Source organism: Mesoplodon densirostris, chromosome 16 (genome assembly GCF_025265405.1).
Source record: "Mesoplodon densirostris isolate mMesDen1 chromosome 16, mMesDen1 primary haplotype, whole genome shotgun sequence".
Lineage (NCBI taxonomy): Eukaryota > Metazoa > Chordata > Mammalia > Artiodactyla > Ziphiidae > Mesoplodon > Mesoplodon densirostris.
In genome coordinates this window covers 57,222,126-57,240,462 of record NC_082676.1, presented here as the reverse complement: position 1 = coordinate 57,240,462, position 18,337 = coordinate 57,222,126, and the positions used below count along the sequence as shown (strand labels likewise).

General features: G+C 43.2%; 1 protein-coding gene across 2 annotated transcripts in view; it reads left to right on the top strand.

The window, feature by feature from the left end:
* The window catches only part of SNX29 (sorting nexin 29), a 564,284-nt gene that overhangs the window by 17,580 nt on the left and 528,367 nt on the right, over positions 1–18,337 (top strand). For both annotated transcript variants that reach the window (XR_009530118.1, XM_060078037.1), the window contains exons 2-3: positions 1,429–1,493; positions 3,543–3,595. Coding sequence is in view for 1 of the 2 variants with exons in the window: in XM_060078037.1 (XP_059934020.1) it covers positions 1,429–1,493; positions 3,543–3,595 (118 nt within the window). In the remaining variant the exon portion in view is untranslated. The remainder of the gene's footprint in view (positions 1–1,428; positions 1,494–3,542; positions 3,596–18,337) is intronic.

The following is an 18,337-nucleotide window of genomic DNA, read 5'->3' as shown; positions in this document are numbered from 1 at the left end:
CCTGCCGTGTGGAGCATCTGCCCTTGTACAAACTCTAAATTTGGGTCTCCTTTGAAACAACTGTGTTCTGTGTCTGGCGCGTCATAATATGTAGCTGTGTCTCTGTTGATTGGAGTCACTGGGTCTCTTGTGGAGCATCAGATATGGTTCTGACAGTGGTCTGCCTGGGGCTTTGAAGTGTCCTTGCCCCACACCCTCTTAAATGGGAGTTTGGTGCATGCCATGTGTATCAGTTGAGAATGCTTTTGGCTGTAAGTAACAGCCCAATCAATGTACAATGCTTGAACAAGTGGAACTGTTTGTTGTGTGAGAAGTATGAGATTTTTAGTATTGGTTCAACAGCAAAATGACATCGGGGCTGGCGTCTCTGTGATTCTCTTGGCCTTCGCTGCAGGCTTGTTGCCTCAAGGTAGCAAGATGCTGCTCTGGCTCCACCCGATGTGTTTATGATTAAGGCCTGAAGGATGGAAGAAGGAACGAAGCCGTTAACATCTGTTCTTTTAGAAGGATGGCGTAATTTCCCCAGATCGCTCCCAGTGCTCTCTGCTCACATGTCACTAGCTAGAACTTCTTATGGGCAGCCTTACAAGAGAGGCTGAGAACAGGAGTAATTAGGTTTTTTGTTTGTTTGTTTGTTTTTTGCGGTACGCGGGCCTCTCACTGTTGCGGCCTCTCCCATTGCGGCGCACAGGCTCCGGACGCACAGGCTCAGCGGCCATGGCTCACGGGCCCAGCCGCTCTGCGGCATGTGGGATCCTCCCAGACCGGGGCACGAACCCGTGTCCCCTGCATCGGCAGGCAGACTCTCAACCACTGCGCCACCAGGGAAGCCCAAGTAATTAGGTTTTTCATGGAAAAATAATGTTGGAGATGATGGTGAGGTCAGCCAACAAGCAGTGCCTGCAGTACTGGGAAACTTACATTTTAAGTTAGGCTATTGGTTCTCAACTGGGGGCAGTTGTGTTCCCCAGAGGACATTGGGCAGTATCTGGAGACATTTTTGTTGCCACAGCTGGTGTGTGTGTGTGTGTGTGTGTGTGTGTGTGTGCGCGCGCGCGCGCGCGCGCATGCTAATGGTATCTAGTGGCCAGGGATGCTGACGGACATCTTAACAATTCACAGGGCAGCCACAGAGAATTATCTGGTCCAAATGTCAGTGACACCAAGGTCGAGAAACCCTGAGTTAGACCATTCCAGTAACATCATCCAAATTTGGGGAACACTAGTTTAGCTGCTTTCCTGGGTTGCAGTAACAGGAAAGTGGTCCAACTTCATTGTAATGATGTAGATTATTGATACCTGGTCTTGTTATTGATTTTACTAAAGAGAAGGCTGATGCCAGTTGGGCACAGCCGTACACTACATGTCAGAGAGTCTGAATAGAAAGCGAATGTCAAACAAAACTAATTAAGCCTCATTGCATTTTAGGATCACAGAACAATGACACGAAAAGACAATTTCTGCTGGAGCGACTGCTGGATGCAGTGAAACAGGTAAGAAGAAAGCTCACGTTTGACTTTGTGGTCAGGTCATCGTGTCAGATGATCGATGACGAAGTCATTTCTGCCCTTCTGTCTACACAGACTTCCTCCCGCTTTGTATCTGGGCACGGTGAGGCTGATTGTTTTCCCCAGCAAATGATAGTGGTCAGTGGTAGGGACAGAGGAGCTCCGGTGTCCTGACTCCCTGAGACCCCTGGAGGACCCGGCCCCGTCCTTCAAAGATGTCCCCTTGAGAAGGGCATTGAGTGGGTTTCAAAGCCTCATTTCCAAGCAGTTGTGTTTTAGGGCAACTCCTAAGGGTGCTGCGGTCGTGTTTGGAGTTAGGACCCTGTGAGCACAAGAACAGAAGTGAGGCCATGCTCAGGATCCTGTGGATCCCGCGGGTGGGCTCTGCTTGGTTTGGCTGATGCTATTTCTGATGCCTGGCTTTGGCTGGGTGTGGAAGCGAGCTTTGACATGAGGCTGGCATCAGTTTGCTTGCTTGCAGCTACCAGACAGGCATCATTTCTTGCACATTCATCGCGTGCCTGATTCTCTGCTGAGTGCTTTACATCTAATCCTTCCAACCACGCCGTGAGACAGTTCTTGCAAATATTGCCATTTTACAGAAGAAGAAACCGAAGAACTGAAGCTCAGGTCTGATAACTTGCTGCTGACGTCATAGTTAATAAGCAGCAGAGCTGGGATCCAGCCCTAGGAATTCACATTTTAGAAGGGGCGACTGGCAATTATCTGCGTGTAATCACGATGTAGGGAGATAAATATGTACTTTAATGGAAGTGTCTGTTAAGTGTCGATATGAGTCCAGAGAATTTAGCATCTGCCCAAGCCTCGAGGCGTCCAGGTATGGTGGGAAGGACACAGATTCAGGTGTAGCTGAGGTTGAAGGCCAGCTTCATCTCTTCACAGCTGTGTGTGCTGGGGCAACTCATCCAGCCTCTCTGAGCGTCCTTCTTCTCTTTTAATTGGGTTACCGATCTCTATAGGGCTGTTGATGGAATTGCATTTGTTAAAGTGGGTAAAGGGCCATGGCCAGCGCCTGTTCCACAATAAATGCACAACCCACATTATTAGTTTCTTCTTTCTTTGCTCCAGAAATGGAAAGTAAAATAAGAAGATGAAGAGTTAAGCCACGTCAAATGTAGCAGTTAAACAGAAATAACTTGGATCTTCTGCCTAGAGCTGCTATTATTATTTTGGGGGGTGAAAGTGTTGTATATATGCCTTTTAAAAATCAACTTTATTGTGGTATAATTTGCATACAATAAACTATACCAATTTTAAGTGTGCAGTTCCATGAGTTTTGACAAAAGTATCATTTAAATGTCTATACACACACACATGATAATAAATTCAGGAATCTTGCAAACGTGCTACCCACAGTGGAGATTCTACACTTTTGGAAGAGTAGTGGAGAGAGGTGATGGTTGCACAATATTGTGAAGTGAATTGAATTGCATAGCTAAAAATGGTTAAAATGGTAAATTTTATGTTGTCTATATTTCAGCACAGTTAAAAAAAAAAAAGAACAGTTTGCTTTTGTTTCCACCCTCCCTGGGTGAATTGTGGTTCAGCACAACCAGATGACTTGTTTGGAGTTTGATTTATGCTGTCATAACTTTACAGCCAGCCATAACAACTTTGGGCCCTGTCAGAAGGGACCCATCATCACAGATTTGTGGAAGTTTTGATTACTGCCTATTAAGAGCTCTGTGTTATTGACAGTCAGCTGCTGACAGACAGAAGAAGCTTCCTAGATAATCTGCAGAAGGCCGTGTGCTTCTGTTTTCCTCTCAGCCTTGTCTTTGCACAAGGCTCACTTCTCTACAAGCTGGAGATAAGGGCTTCCTTCAAGTGGTGGCTGGAAGGCTGGGGTGCCCGCCGTCTTAGGTCTTGGGCTGGTACCCTGGGTGTGGGGACACCCTGACTTGGCACCCAGAGTTCCTGGCCTTGTGTCCCCCATGACCCTGAGGGCCTGTGGGGGAGGTTTTGTATGTCCCATCCCAACAGCTGATCTCAGCAGCTTCTTTTTCTGTGCAGTGCCAGATCCGCTTTGGAGGGAGAAAGGAGATCGCCTCAGATTCCGACAGCAGGTAAATATGTAGCTTCTGAAACCCTTTATCCTCAAAGACCAAAAAGGTGGCCAGAGATTGACCAGCTTCTATATTCTGCCGCTGCAGCCAGATGGGGCAGTGATTGCATTTGGGGGATCTGTAGATCATCTGGGCAGTGACTACTTGTCTAAAGTATTTCCAGCTTCCTGTCATCCTCCTTCTAGGAACCTACTCTGAGTGAATTCCTTGAAATGACTTTCCTCATGAAGTTATTTTCACGGTAATTTAATAATGATGAAAACTCAGAAATCTGAATGCTCAACAATTGGGAAATGGTGAATAAACTACAATGCATCGGTAGAATGGCACGTTATATAGCCATTACATTGATGTCCATACAGAATTTGTTTTAAGCAGAAAAATGCAAATGTAGTGATTTAAAAATAATATATTTAGTAAAAATAAAAAGAGCAGGATACAGAGTTAACATGGATTCAGAGTGATCCTCGCAACGTTAAACAACAGCTCTGGCAAAAAACATACCAAAATGTGAATAGAGGTCATGTTGAGGTTAAGACTTGGGAATCTTTATACTTTCTGATATTTTTTTCATATTTTATACTGTGATCGTGTGTCCCTTCTATAATTAAAAAAAAAAAGTCCTAAAAATGGCCATTGACCTTCATGACCCTTCATGACCTGACATGACTGCATAAGCTTATAACACCACCCAGGAGGAGAAGCAAATGTTTTGGCAAAGGTAAGTGACACAGGCATTTGCTGGAAATGCCCAGTGAAGTCGTTCAGGGCTAATTCGTGCTCTGCAGCCTTGGACGGGCAGGAGGAACATTCCCGCAAAGGAAGGGGAGGGAAGGGAACTCACTTGCTCAGCATTCACCTCATCCTGGAGACTGCAAGTGTTCCCCACCCTCTGACCCTGACCCACCCAGCCCAGCCAGTTCCCTTCTCTGTCCTTCCAGAGCCTTTCTCTTTGTGACACTTTACCAGCCGTGAGCAGTGTGTGTAGCGCTACATTTTAATCAAGCTATTGGGACTATTTGAAACTGGTGCAGATTTACAGTTCTACTCGCCACCCTTACACTCTCTGCTTCTTCTTTCTCAGGTTTTCTCCATAACACCAACTAACAACTGTCCATTATGCTTTTTTTTTGCATTACGTGGGCCTCTCACTGTTGTGGCCTCTCCCGCTGCGGAGCACAGGCTCCGGACGCGCAGGCTCAGCGGCCATGGCTCACGGGCCCAGCCGCTCCGTGGCATGTGGGATCCTCCTGGACCGGGGCACGAACCCGTGTCCCCTGCATTGGCAGGCGGACTCTCAACCACTGCGCCACCAGGGAAGCCCTATTATGCTTTTTAATTTTGTTTCTTTCTGTCGCCCAGACCATAACAGCAGGCAGGGATGTTTGGCTGTCTTGTTCACAGGTGTATCCCCAGCGCCTAGAAGCATCTAGAAGGTGCTCAGGGAGATTCGTTGTCTGGTTGAGTGTGTGTGTGGCTTTGTACCACACATGGTCAAGTGTTTTTTTTATTTTTAAATATTTATTTATTTATTTATTTGGCTGCCTCGGGTTTTAGTTGCAGCACGTGGGATCTTCGTTGTGGCACGTGGGATCTTCATTGCGGCATGTGGGATCTTTCGTTGTGGCACGTGTGCTCTTCATTGTGGTGCGCGGGTTCCAGGGTGCATGGGTTCAGTAGTTGTGACACACAGGCTACCTAGTTGTGGCGTATGGGCTCTAGGGCGCACGGGCTCAGTAATTGCAGTACGTGGGCTTAGTTGCCCCGTGGCATGTGGGATCTTATTTACCCGACCAGAGATCGAACCCGAGTCCCCTGCATTGGAAGGCAGATTCTTAACGACTGCACCACCAGGGAAGTCCCTGGTCAAGTGTTTAAAGAGGTTGTGAGCTTGGAGGGCAGAGGGGCAGCTTCTCTATTTTTTTCTTTCTCAGTGTTTTGCACAGACATTCTGTGCCCATCACACATTAGGTTCTCTGTATGTTTGTGGCATTAGATCATTAAACTGAATTTTTGCTTCAGTTCTTCTTGAGGGCCTACTATGGGGCCTGGCCTCCGTCAGCACAGGGGTTCTCATTTTGGAACCCAAGGTCCACCTGCATGAGAACGAGAGGCTTATTAATTAATAAAGCAATTCTGTACCCCATCCTAGATCTCCTGAACCAGGAGGTGTGTATGTGCGAGTGTGTGTATGGGTGTGTGCGTGTGTGGGTGTATGTAGGTCAGGAGTTCTTTATCACTTTTCTTCATAATTATTCTTTTCCTTTCCTGAGAGAGAGAACCCATTTCTGAATGTTAGGTTAACGTGTTGTTATATAATAGAGCTTACTATTACAACTTTTATTATGTAAACTGTTGTGTTTTATAGTAGAACTAACAAAGTTAATTCCTTCCATGGTAACTGGTTTCCGGCTAAAAGGAATATCCTGCTTAATAAAGATAGTTACTGTCTCTTACTGTTCCAGCTGCCCTTTGTTCCTGTCCACTCTTAGCCTCAGTGCATGCAGCCTCAGGAGAAGCAGCGGTGTAATTCTTTACAGATAAGAAAACAGAGGCTCAGAGAGGGCAAGTCAGACAGCCTAGGTGAGTCATCTCGGGATGTTAGAGTTGGAGGTTGGACCCTAGTTTCTTGGTCTCCAAAGTCTATTCTTTCTCTGTTATATCACCTTTAGCGATTATATCGGTTTTGAAGCTGGGTTTAAAAAATTTTTTTGTTTTCTCCCGCCAGAGGGTTCCTTCTCAATATCAGAGTCTCGGTCTCATCTTGCAATGTGTTTGGCTAAAGGCGGCACCACCTTCACGTAGGGAAGGTCACATCGTTGTCCTTATTCTGTGAGAAACTTTAACCTCAAGAGGGAAAGTCAGTGAATATTTTAAAACAACTGTCGTAAAGTCTGAAAAGAAAGATAAGTCACCTCTCTCCTCACCCCTGACAAACGGCCTGGCACCGGAATGGATCTCAAATCCATTTGCTTCTCTCCAGTTGTCCGGCCGTTGCCCTGTCCCAGTCACCACGTGGCTCACAGGACAGTTGCCGTAGACCCACCACTGTCTTCCTTCTTGTCCTGCCTCCTGTGCATGGAGAGGGTTCTGCAGAATGCAGATTCCCACCTGTCACTCCCCCATGGAAAACCTTCCACTGGCTGCTCTTGGCTTTGGGAAAAAGGCCCACATCCTTAGCAGCCTGGAGGGCCCCATACCTCTCCCCTGGCTCTTTGCTCCTGCCACCCTGCCCTGGCCTTCCTGTTTTTTGTTTTTTGTTCTTAAAGCCTTTCAGTAATTTTTCAGGGAAACCTTCCAGACCCCTGATATGAATCCTCCACACTCCTCTCCAGCCCTGGCCATCTGGACCTGTTTTCCTTGCTCTGTACCATGGACTGGCAAACTCTTTCTGTAAAGGCCTGGATTTGGCCTCAGGCTGTATTTTGCTGACCCCTGCTCTGTACTGTTAGATTCTATAAACCTCTGTTTCTCATTACTACACGTCTGTGTGATGAATGGATTACATCTGTCTGCTCAACTGGATGACCAGCTGGAGAGAAGCCTGTTTTGCTCACACTACGTCCACAGCGTGTGACACATAGTAAGTGCTTAGTAAGTACTTACTGGATTACTCATTTGTTTAACAGTTAGTTAGTGAACGCCTACTTGGTGTCACAGACACTGGGGCTTTCCAAATATTTCAGACAGTTTTCTACCCCTCAGGTGGCTTCGTGTCCACCTGGGAAGATAGTCCAGTGAGGCAGTGATCACAACATGCGATGCCGAGGACCATGTCCAGGGGGCTGTCGGATGCCCTGGGCAGGCTGGTGCGAAGGTTCACGGGCTCTCAAGGCCTGAATCTGGCGCTTCCCTTTTCCAGCTGCATCACTAACTTTTCTAAGCCCAAGAATTAGGTCTACGGTGATACTGTGATTTATAATAAGAAATACACATGATTGTTCTTTGCCCCATTCCTGGTACTGAGCTCCTAAAACCTCTGGAATTTCCGAAGTGGTGATAGCCAGAAAGGTGTCTTTTGTTACGTTAATGTAGTGCAAGCACCAGAAGTTGGAGGCTGGTTGCCAGGAGAACCAACCACGTGATTAGAGGGTTGGAACTTTCAGTCCCATCTCACCACCACTAGGGAGGGGAGCGGGGCTGGAGATGGAGTTCAGTTGCTGATGGTCAATGATTTAATCAATCAAGCCTATATAATGAAGCCTCCATAAAAACCCAAGAGGATGGGGTTCAGAGAGCATCTGGGTCGGTGAATACTTGGAAGGGCGGGAGAGTGGTGTGCTGGGAGAGGGCCTGGAAGCTCTGTGCTCTTTTCCCATACCTTTCTTCCATCTGGCTGTTCCTGAGTTATATCCTTTTTCTTTCTTTTTTTAACATCTTTACTGCAGTATAATTCCTTTACAATGGTGTGTTAGTTTCTGTTTTATAACACAGTGAATCAGCTATACATATACGTATATCCCCATATCTCCTCCCTCTTGCATCTCCCTCCCACCCTCCCTATCCCACTCCTCTAGGTGGTCACAGAGCACCGAGCTGATCTCCATGTGCTGTGCGGCTGCTTCCCACTAGGTATCTGTTTTACATTTGGTAGTGTATATATGTCCATGCCACTCTCTCACTTCGTCCCAGCTTACCCTTCCCCCTCCCCGTGTCCTCAAGTCCATTCTCTACGTCTGCGTCTTTACTCCTGTCCTGCCCCTAGGTTCTTCAGAACCTTTTTTTTTTTAGATTCCATATATATGTGTTAGCATACGGTATTTGTTTTTCTCTTTCTGACTTACTTCACTCTGTATGACAGACTCTAGGTCCGTCCACCTCACTACAAATAACTCAATTTCGTTTCTTTTTATGGCTGAGTAATATTCCATTGTATATATGTGCCACATCTCCTTTATCCATTCATCTGTCGATGGACGCTTAGGTTGCTTCCATGTCCTGGCTATTGTAAATAGAGCTGCAATGAACATTGTGGTACATGACTCTTTTTGAATTATGGTTTTCTCAGGGTATATGCCCAGTAGTGGGATTGCTGGGTCATATGGTAGTTCTATTTGTAGTTTTTTAAGGAACCTCCATACTGTTCTTCATAGTGGCTGTATCAATTTACATTCCCACCAACAGTGCAAGAGGGTTCCCTTTTCTCCACACCCTCTCCAGCATTTATTGTTTGCAGATTTTTTGATGATGGCCATTCTGACTGCTGTGAGGTGATACCTCATTGTAGTTTTGATTTGAATTTCTCTAATGATTAGTGATGTTGAGCATCCTTTCATGTGTTTGTTGGCAATCTGTATATCTTCCTTGGAGAAATGTCTAGGTCTTCTGCCCATTTTTGGATTGGGTTGTTTGTTTTTTTGATATTGAGCTGCATGAGCTGCTTGTATATTTTGGAGATTAATCCTTTGTCAGTTGCTTCATTTGCAAATATTTTCTCCAGTTCTGAGGGCTGTCTTTTTGTCTTGTTTATGGTTTCCTTTGCTGTGCAAAAGCTTTTAAGTTTCATTAGGTCTCATTTGTTTATTTTTGCTTTTATTTCCATTTCTTTAGGAGTTGGGTCAAAAAGGATCTTGCTCTGATTTATGTCATAGAGTGTTCTGCCTATGTTTTCCTCTAAGAGTTTTATAGTGTCTGGCCTTACATTTAGGTCTTTAATCCATTTTGAGTTTATTTTTGTGTATGGTGTTAGGGAGTGTTCTAATTTCATTCTTTTACATGTAGCTGTCCAGTTTTCCCAGCACCACTTATTGAAGAGGTCTTTTCTCCATTGTATATTCTTGCCTCCTTTATCAAAAATAAGGTGACTGTATGTGCGTGGGTTTATCCCTGGGTTTTCTATCCTGTTCCATTGATATATATTTCTGTTTTTGTGCCAGTACCATACTGTCTTGGTTACTATAGCTTTGTAGTATAGTTTGAAGTCAGGGAGCCTGATTCCTCTAGCTCCATTTTTGTTTCTCAAGATTGCTTTGGCTATTCGGGGTCTTTTGTTTCCATACAAATTGTGAAATTTTTTGTTCTAGTTCTGTGAAAAAAGCCATTGGTAGTTTGATAGGGATTGCTTTGAATCTGTAGATTGCTTTGGCTAGTAGAGTCATTTTCACAATATTGATTCTTCCAATACAAGAACATGGTATATCTCTCCATCTGTTTGTATCATCTTTAATTTCTTTCATCAGTGTCTTATAGTTTTCTGCATACTGGCCTTTTGTCTCCTTAGGTAGGTTTATTTCTAGGTATTTTATTCTTTTTGTTGCAGTGGTAAATGGGAGTGTTTCCTTAATTTCTCTTTCACGTTTTTCATCATTAGTGTATAGGAATGCCAGAGATTTCTGTGCATTAATTTTGTATACTGCTACTTTACCAAATTCATTGATTAGCTCTAGTAGTAGTTTTCTGGTAGCATCTTTAGGTTTCTCTATGTATAGTATCATGTCATCTGCTAACAGTGACAGCTTTACTTCTTTTCTGATTTGGATTCCTTTTACTTCTTTTTCTTCTCTGATTGCTGTGGTTAAAACTTCCAAAACTATGTTGAATAATAGTGGTGAGAGTGGACAACCTTGTCTTGTTCCTGATCTTAGAGGAAATGGTTTCAGTTTTTCACCATTGAGAACAATGTTGGCTGTGGGTTTGTCACATATGGTCTTTATTATGTTGAGGTAAGTTCCCTCTATGCCCACTTTCTATGCCTACCCATCATAAATGTGTGTTGAATTTTGTCGAAAGCTTTTTCTGCATCTATTGAGATGATCATATGGTTTTTCTCCTTCAGTTTGTTAATATGGTTTATCACATTGGTTGATTTGCATATGTTGAAGAATCCTTGCATTCCTGGGATAAACCCCACTTGATCAGGGTGTATGATCCTTTTAATATGCTGTTGGATTCTGTTTGCTAGTATTTTGTTGAAGATTTTTACAGCTAAGTTCATCAGTGATATTGGCCTGTAGTTTTCTTTCTTTGTGACATCCTTGTGTGGTTTTGGTATCAGGGTGATGGTGGCCTCATAGAATGAGTTTGGGAGTGTTCCTCCCTCTGCTGTATTTGAGAAGGATAGGTGTTAGCTCTTCTCTAAATGTTTGATAGAATTCGCCTGTGAAGCCATCTGGTCCTGGGCTTTTGTTTGTTGGAAGATTTTTAATCACAGTCTCAATTTCAGTGCTTGTGCTTTGTCTGTTTCTATTTTCTGTTTCCTCCTGGTTTGGTCTCGGAAGGTTGTGCTTTTCTAAGAATTTGTCCATTTCTTCCAGGTTGTCCATTTTATTGGCATAGAGTGGCTTGTGGTAATTTCTCATGATCCTTTGTATTTCTGCAGTATCAGTTGTTACTTCTCCTTTTTCATTTCTAATCTGGATGCCATTTAAAATTTACCATCTTAGGAAAAGTTCTAGGCAGGGCTGTGAGGGGTTGGCTTCTGGTTGCAGTTGGTGAGTCTAGCTGGTTGGATGAATATCAGTAGGAACCTTGGAAAGGATGGTACCCTGGTGTATGTGCCAGGGCTCTTTGGTAACAGGCAAGAGAAATTTACTCCAGTTAAGGATATTGTGAGCTCATGGAATTGATGGCAGGTCAGATTTGGAAACAGAGGGAGTCAAAGCAGCTTTGGAAGTCTCCTAACCTGGAAGCAGGGTCCACTAAATGGTCTCCTAGCAGGAATGGTCCAGTTAAGGCCCTGCTGCAGGAGTGGACACCAGCTGTTTTCTGACTTGCTCTCATTCTGCCCAGGGTTGGCATTCCAGGGAGGAGGCACCTGAGTGACCAGTCTCAGGTCATGTGGCTGCCTCCTGGCCACCAGCAGAAGGATTGGCTGGTGGAGCTTCCTGGAACCCTGTTGACTTACATAGTGCGAAGTTGTCTACTTTGGTTCATCATCATCCCCCAAAGACAGTATCCAGTAAGGAAGAAATAACCCTCCAAAATGAAATCTGGGTGCTGTTATGAAGGTAGAGTGAATATAGGGTGGCAAAATGCACAGCAGTTGTCCCTGTCACTGCCATATTATAATGTTTCCCATGACAGTTCTGTGTGGTTTGAAAATACCTTTAGGCAGTGGAATGGGGCTGGAGCACAGATTGCATATTTTCCCAGCTTGGTCCTCACTCTCTACCACATCCCTTCTTGTTTTCCTAGCACAGAGTTTCCCCAAATGAGAGATTTGTGTCATTGCAGGTACTTAACATTATTTTAAGTGTTAAATATCACAGCATTACATTCCTTTCAATTGCCCAGTGGCTCAGTTATTCTCCTTTCAGTTCCTTGTAAATTGCAGTGATATTGGGGGAAAGACTTGGTTTGGTATTAATATTAAGCTGAATTAAATGAAATTGCCAATATTTGATCATTTTTTGACATACCAGAATAGTAGTATCATACAGTTGAAAACAGTATCTCAAACACCCCCTGCCTCTCTGTAAACAGAGCTTACAGGTTTCAAGCACAGTCCTCCCCTGACAGCAGCAGAGATAGGACTTTATACTTTATTTGGATGGCATTTACTTTTAGGGCTACTCTGTTGAGGGCCCACAATGTTGGCTTTACATTTGCCATTGCGATAGAGTTTTTCCTTTTAAAACAGGTTTATACAAGTCGAAAAAGTGAGTCAGACTCAAGACAAGTAAATAATAGAAATATCCTCACGAGTGACAAAAGTGGCCGAGGTGTCTGTGGACAACAGACGTTGAGGAAAGAAAAAGCGGGCTGGACTGCAGCTGTTGGGTATGGGGGCCTACATGATATACAGTATTATTCTGTGAAAACCCCAAGTGTGAGTATGCTTGTGTGTGAGTGTGCCTGCCCGAGTGTGTGAGTGCTTGCGTGCCTGAGAGATTTGTCTGGTCTTGCGAGATGACACGGCAAGCTGCAGCAGTCCTCACATGAAGTATAAGACAACATTGACACGAAGGGAAATGACAGGCAGCACTTGTTTTCTCCCAGCAGAGTTTGTCCTCAGAAACTGGCGTAGGTGGTGGCGGTCATAACGCACGGGCTCCTTGTCCCATTCTGTTGGCCTTGTTCTCCTGCTCTGTTTTCCCCTAAGGACGACCCGTTCTTGTGCTTCGTTAAAATTATTCCTCGTTCTATCAGTCAGACTGGCCTGTGGGGAGGCTGTCTTGTATCTTTTGAATAGTTCGCCTTCTAGAAAGAATGGCCCAAGACCTCAGCAGGCACTGGAAGTTACCTCTAGATATGCTAGTGCTCCACAGATGCTGCTTCTTCCCATGTGGAATTACAGAACATGCTGAGTTTTCCCACTGAATTAGAAAGAGCAGCCCAAACTGTGGGGCAGCAGAGTGAGCGTGGGATTTGGAGCTCAGAGTTCGAATCCTGGTGTTGCCAGTTTCCGGTCGTGTTGGACTGTGGGCAAGTTTCTGACTTGCTTGTGCCTCAGCGTCCTTGTATGTAAATGGGGAGAGTAGTGATAATATTCACTTCATAGAGTTGTGAGTTAGTTCATGTGCAGCCCTTAGAACAGTGCCTGGCAGCTAGTAAGTTTCTAGAAATTGTTAGCTGTTGTTACTGCCATTATAATTTTGTGTGCAGTATCTTGACACTCTGCCGTTGTGGGTGGCAGTGAGTTGGCTTTGGGTATTTGCCTCATTTAGAAATTGTAAATTTTTGTTACTCCTTCAGGTGACTATGTCAGAAGAAATCAGAGAGGAGAATTTCTTCTTCCAAAACATGCCAGGGAAGAGAGCTTTGTTTTGGTGATTTTTCTTTACCTGTTAAGGAATTCAAAACAGTTTTGAACTTTTTAGGAAGCTAAACAACAAACAACTGCTCTTTGCTGTTCCCTAATGTTGTTTCTTAGCACAGTTGAAAACTGTCCTGTGTATTCCTCTGGACGCTTATGAAACTGAATGGCTTTTTCAGACATTCCTTTTACTCTTTTAAATGTCTCTGGATGTTCATCATGTGATTTTTTAATCTTCAGTTTGTCACAGGTTTCTCACCAGCCTCTTAGTGGTTTGAGGTGTTGACTGGATGTTCTGATTCTTCTCATCCTGGCAAAAAACCCTGGGGTTCATTCATTGGATTTCTTATCTCCCCAGCCCTGTGCACTTGATTTCCACTTTGAGGCTCTGTGGTAGATAATTCCACATTGCATATTCTTTCATTTTACTTTATTGATCAAATGAATTGATTTCTTTTTGAAAAAGATAGTTTTTAGCAAATGGGGAGCCCTAGGGCATTTAGCAAATCTGAGCACATTTCCATGTGAATTTTAATATTTATATTGTTTATATTGATAGTTGCTGAGAGCAGTGCTTGGCCCATAGGAAATCATATGTAAGCACGGTCATCATCAACATCACCCCTGTCTTGGTGTGGAGAGAGGCCTTGAGCATGAAGTATGAGCTTTGGAGTCAGGCGTACTTATCTTCATGCCCACTCGGTCCACAAATCACCAGTTACCAGCTGTGTAATTTAGGACTTGCTCAGCTTCTCTAGGCCTCTCCTGCATGATCTGTAAAATTAGGTGATGATCATGGTACCCACTTCCTAGGGTTGAAGTGAGGATTAGATGTAATATTATTTGCTTGACACATCCAGTGAGAACTTAGTAAGCGCAATACATTTTCTTCCTATGACTAGACATACCAGTGTTTTGGCTAATTTGGAAACTAAAGGCTGGAATGATTGCTCATTAATTCCTTCATGTAGCAGATACTTGTTTATAGGTCGCTGGGCTGGCATTTGGGCTGCAGACTGGATGAGATGATTGCTGTTCTCAAGGAACTCAGAATTGAGCCTGGGCAATGGACATGTAAATTGCAGACAGTCATGGTGGCCTGTGGTAATAATTACATAGTATAGACGTGAGAGGCGAGTACAGGGTCTTTAGTGGTCAAATGGGCAGGATGGGACTTCCAGGCAGCAGGAGTAGCAAATGTGAAGATGCAGGGGTGTGTGAGAAAGTAGTGGAATCATGGATGATGTGTTGTATGTGTTGGGAGATGGGCTGGAAGGTCAGTAGATTCTTGGCTTGCTGTCATGGGGAAGTGTTTGAACTTTATCCACTAGGGTATTATTTCTTAAACTATGGCTACTTGTATACTCTTTTCACAATTTTTGCTATTTCTGTATACCATCTGAGCCAGAGATTGGCTTGAGGTGGAATTGCAAGGCCTTGTCTACTCTGGTCTTGTCTTAAGCCATCAGTGAAATCAAAGTTTGATGGCTACTTCTATTTTTTTCTTGACATAGTAAAATGATTAACCTAAAAATGTTCATTTATGGTCCCCCTAAAATCATGTCATGTACCATATACCCCTAGCAAACTGTGGTAAGAAAGATAATGACGTTGTCAGATTTGCATTTTCAGGAGGGTAGCTGCTGATCAGCATGGGGGACGGGCAGGTGAGATGGGACCTGGGGTTGCAGCCAGAGGCCGTGGCTCTGTGCAGTAGGCAAGGAAGCTGAGTGGAGGTGGTGGTATTGGGAGAAGGGACGGAAGGCTTAGGACTGAGGCTTGGTAAGACTGACTGACATGGGGGATGAGACATAAATGCTCTGGCTCTAAGAGATGACCAGAAATCAGAACAAATGTATATTGTTTTAAATTTTGTTTTTTTTAAATTTATTTTTATATTTTTGGCTCTAGTAACAGGCTGTAAATTTTATTATGAGTGGCCTTTGCTTTTTCAAAGGTACATCTGTACTTCAGAGTTGCCTGCATCTTATTTGTTTTTGTTTTTGTTTTTTTAATTGGAGTGTGGATGATTTACAATGTTGTCTTAGTTTCTGCTGTACAGCAAAGTGAATCAGTTACACATATAGATACATCCACTGTTTTTTAGATTCTTTTCCCATATACGTCATTACAGAGTATTGAATAGAGTTCCCTGTGCTCTACAGTAGGTCCTTATTAGTTATCTATTTTATATATAGTAGTGTGTATATGTCAATCCCAATCTCCCAATTTTTCCCTCCCCACCACCCGTAACCATAAGTTTGTTTTCTACGTCTGTGACTCTATTGTTTGTTTAAAGGAAGCTTTCGGTGTGGAGTTTTCTTTCTCCCAGGCTGTGGACTCTGACCAAATTTGAAGATCCCTTGGCCACTGACTTTGATTTTTTTTTTTTTTTTTTTTTTGACCACACTGTGCAGCATGCAGGATCTTAGTTCCTCAACCAGGGATCGAACCTGTGCCCCTGCAGTGGAAGCTCGGAGTCTTAACCACTGGACCACCTTGGCCACTGACTTGATACACATTAACCGTTTCCTCACCCCTTCTACATTGAGGGGCTCTTACTTTTCTCCATCCTCTTTTTCCCTTTTGATTTACCAGCTTCTTCAGCTGATTCCTTCTCTGCTGCCATCTCCTGTTCCTGACTTTGAAGCTCCTCATCTGCCAAAAGAATCCCAAGCGGTGTTTGTGTCTAGACCAGAGCTGGAGGGTCTGTCCACCCCAGAGAAGACAGTTACTGTGTTTATATTAGTAACTTTAAAAAATGGTCGGAAATGATGATTTAACCCATTTAAAAGTTGGTTATTTTTTCTAATTTCTGGTTCCTCTAGTAGAACATTCATTTGACTTCTTTTTACATGCCTGTCTGCCATCCTCAGGCCTTCACACGAACAGTATCTTTTTTTTAAAATTAATTTTTATTGGCGTATAGTTGCTTTACACATACTGATAGTATCTTGAAAACTACTGCCTTTTGAGTTTTCACTGTTACCAAGCTTGCATTTTTTCTGTTTCTTTGTCAACTCTTTTTTTTCCCCCTCTTTTTTCTCTACCATATCCTCTTCTCCCTCCCTCTGGGTAACTTATGTTAATGATCAAGAATCGTTTGTTCTGTGTGTTTCTCCACATTCATTTAATCTTTTACAATTAAAATACATGTGTATACACACACACGCACGCAGGTTTTATTGCCGTTGTCTTACAAAAATTGAATTATATATAATGTTCTGCATCTGTATTTTCTCTCTTGGCACTACCCTGTCAAAACCTTTCAAAGCTAGAGTTCTAAAAATTCTTTTTAAAAGGCTGCATTATATTGCATGATGCAGATATACCAACAATTGCCTATGAAGTAATACTGACTTTGTTTCCAATTTTTACTACTATGGACAGTGAAACAACAGACATCCTTGAGCATGTTTTCTTATGTACTAAGGATTTTGTTTGGCAGACATTTCCAGGTTGGGTTGCTGGGCCGAAGAGAATGTGTTTATTTTTAACAGTTGTGGTCAGGTATCGTTCTAAAAATTTCTACTGGCAGTGCATGAAACTGCCCTTTGCTTCCTTCCTAATACTAGTTTTGAGTGTTGTTTTGAAGTTTTGTCAGTCTGATGGTTGAAAAGTGGTGGCTCACTGTCATTTTAATTTGCATGTTGATTGCTAGTGAATTTCAGTTGTTTTTTTAATATTTGTGAGCTATTTGGCTTTGCTCTCTTGTGCAAAGCTGCTTCATATTGTTTGTCCAATTTCTTGGTGGATTATTTGTCCCCTTGTCAATTTGTGAGAGCTCTTTGTATATCATAGTAATTAATTAACCTTTCATCTGTTTTCTGCATTGCAAATATTTTTTTTCAAATCTGTCCATTATCTTTGTAGGCACAGGTAATAATATCTATTACAATACTACATTTAAATTTTTTTACATGGTTAAATGTCTTTTTACTGATTCCATATACCAACCTACCAGTTTCTGTGTTTTCAGTGTTTTAAGATCTTCCTCAATGTTAGAGTCTGCATGTGGTCTTTTACATTTACTTACAAGATATTTAAAGTGTACAGTTAAGCCTTTGATCCATCTGGAATTTATCTTTATAGTGTTTCTGAGATAAAACTAAAACCAATTTTAGTTTCTTCTAGGTGGATGCCACCTTTCTCAGAGATCTTTTTGGCTCATTATCTCTGAGCTGCAATTTACTTTCGTTCCATTTACCTAGCACAGAGAGAGGGTGCTCTAGGCCAAAGTACAGAGGACTAATTGAGAGCCCTGCGCTGATTTGATTCACTGGTCCCAGCACCCCTGGAACAGCAAGGAGCGGGAGAGAGCCTTGTACGCTGGTGCCGTCACGCCGAGGAGGAGGAGCCTAGCCTTAACCCCAGCCCTCATTATCCTTGCTCTAGATGAGTTTGCCTGAATTTTCAAGGATGCTTAAGTCTACCCACCTGATGGTAGATGATGCAAATAATTGAGAGGACAGGCTTATGGAAGCCCAGTCCTCTTCCTCTTTCTCTCCCTCCTCCTTCAAACGGGAATCATACCATTTATATTACACTGTAACTTGCTTTTTTTTTTTTTTTATAACTTGGCCATGTATTATGGACATTGTTTCAGGTCACTAGGTAACATAATGGTGCAGCCTACCATCCATGGCTTCTTTTTTTTTATTTTTTTAAATTTTTTTATTAGTTTCTGCTTTATAACAAAGTGAATCAGTCATACATATACATCTGTTCCCACATCCCTTCCCTCATGCATCTCCCTCCCTCCCACCCTCCCCATCCCACCCCTCCAGGCAGTCACAAAGCACCGAGCTGATCTCCCTGTGCTCTGCAGCTGCTTCCCACTATCTATCTACCTTACGTTTGGTAGTGTATATATGTCCATGCCTCTCTTTCGCTTTGTCACAGCTTACCCTTCCCCCTCCCCATATCCTCAAGTCCATTCTCAAGTAGGTCTGTGTCTTTATTCCCGTTTTACCCCTAGGTTCTTCATGACATTTTTTAAAAAATTCCATATATATGTGTTAGCATACGGTATTTGTCTTTCTCTTTCT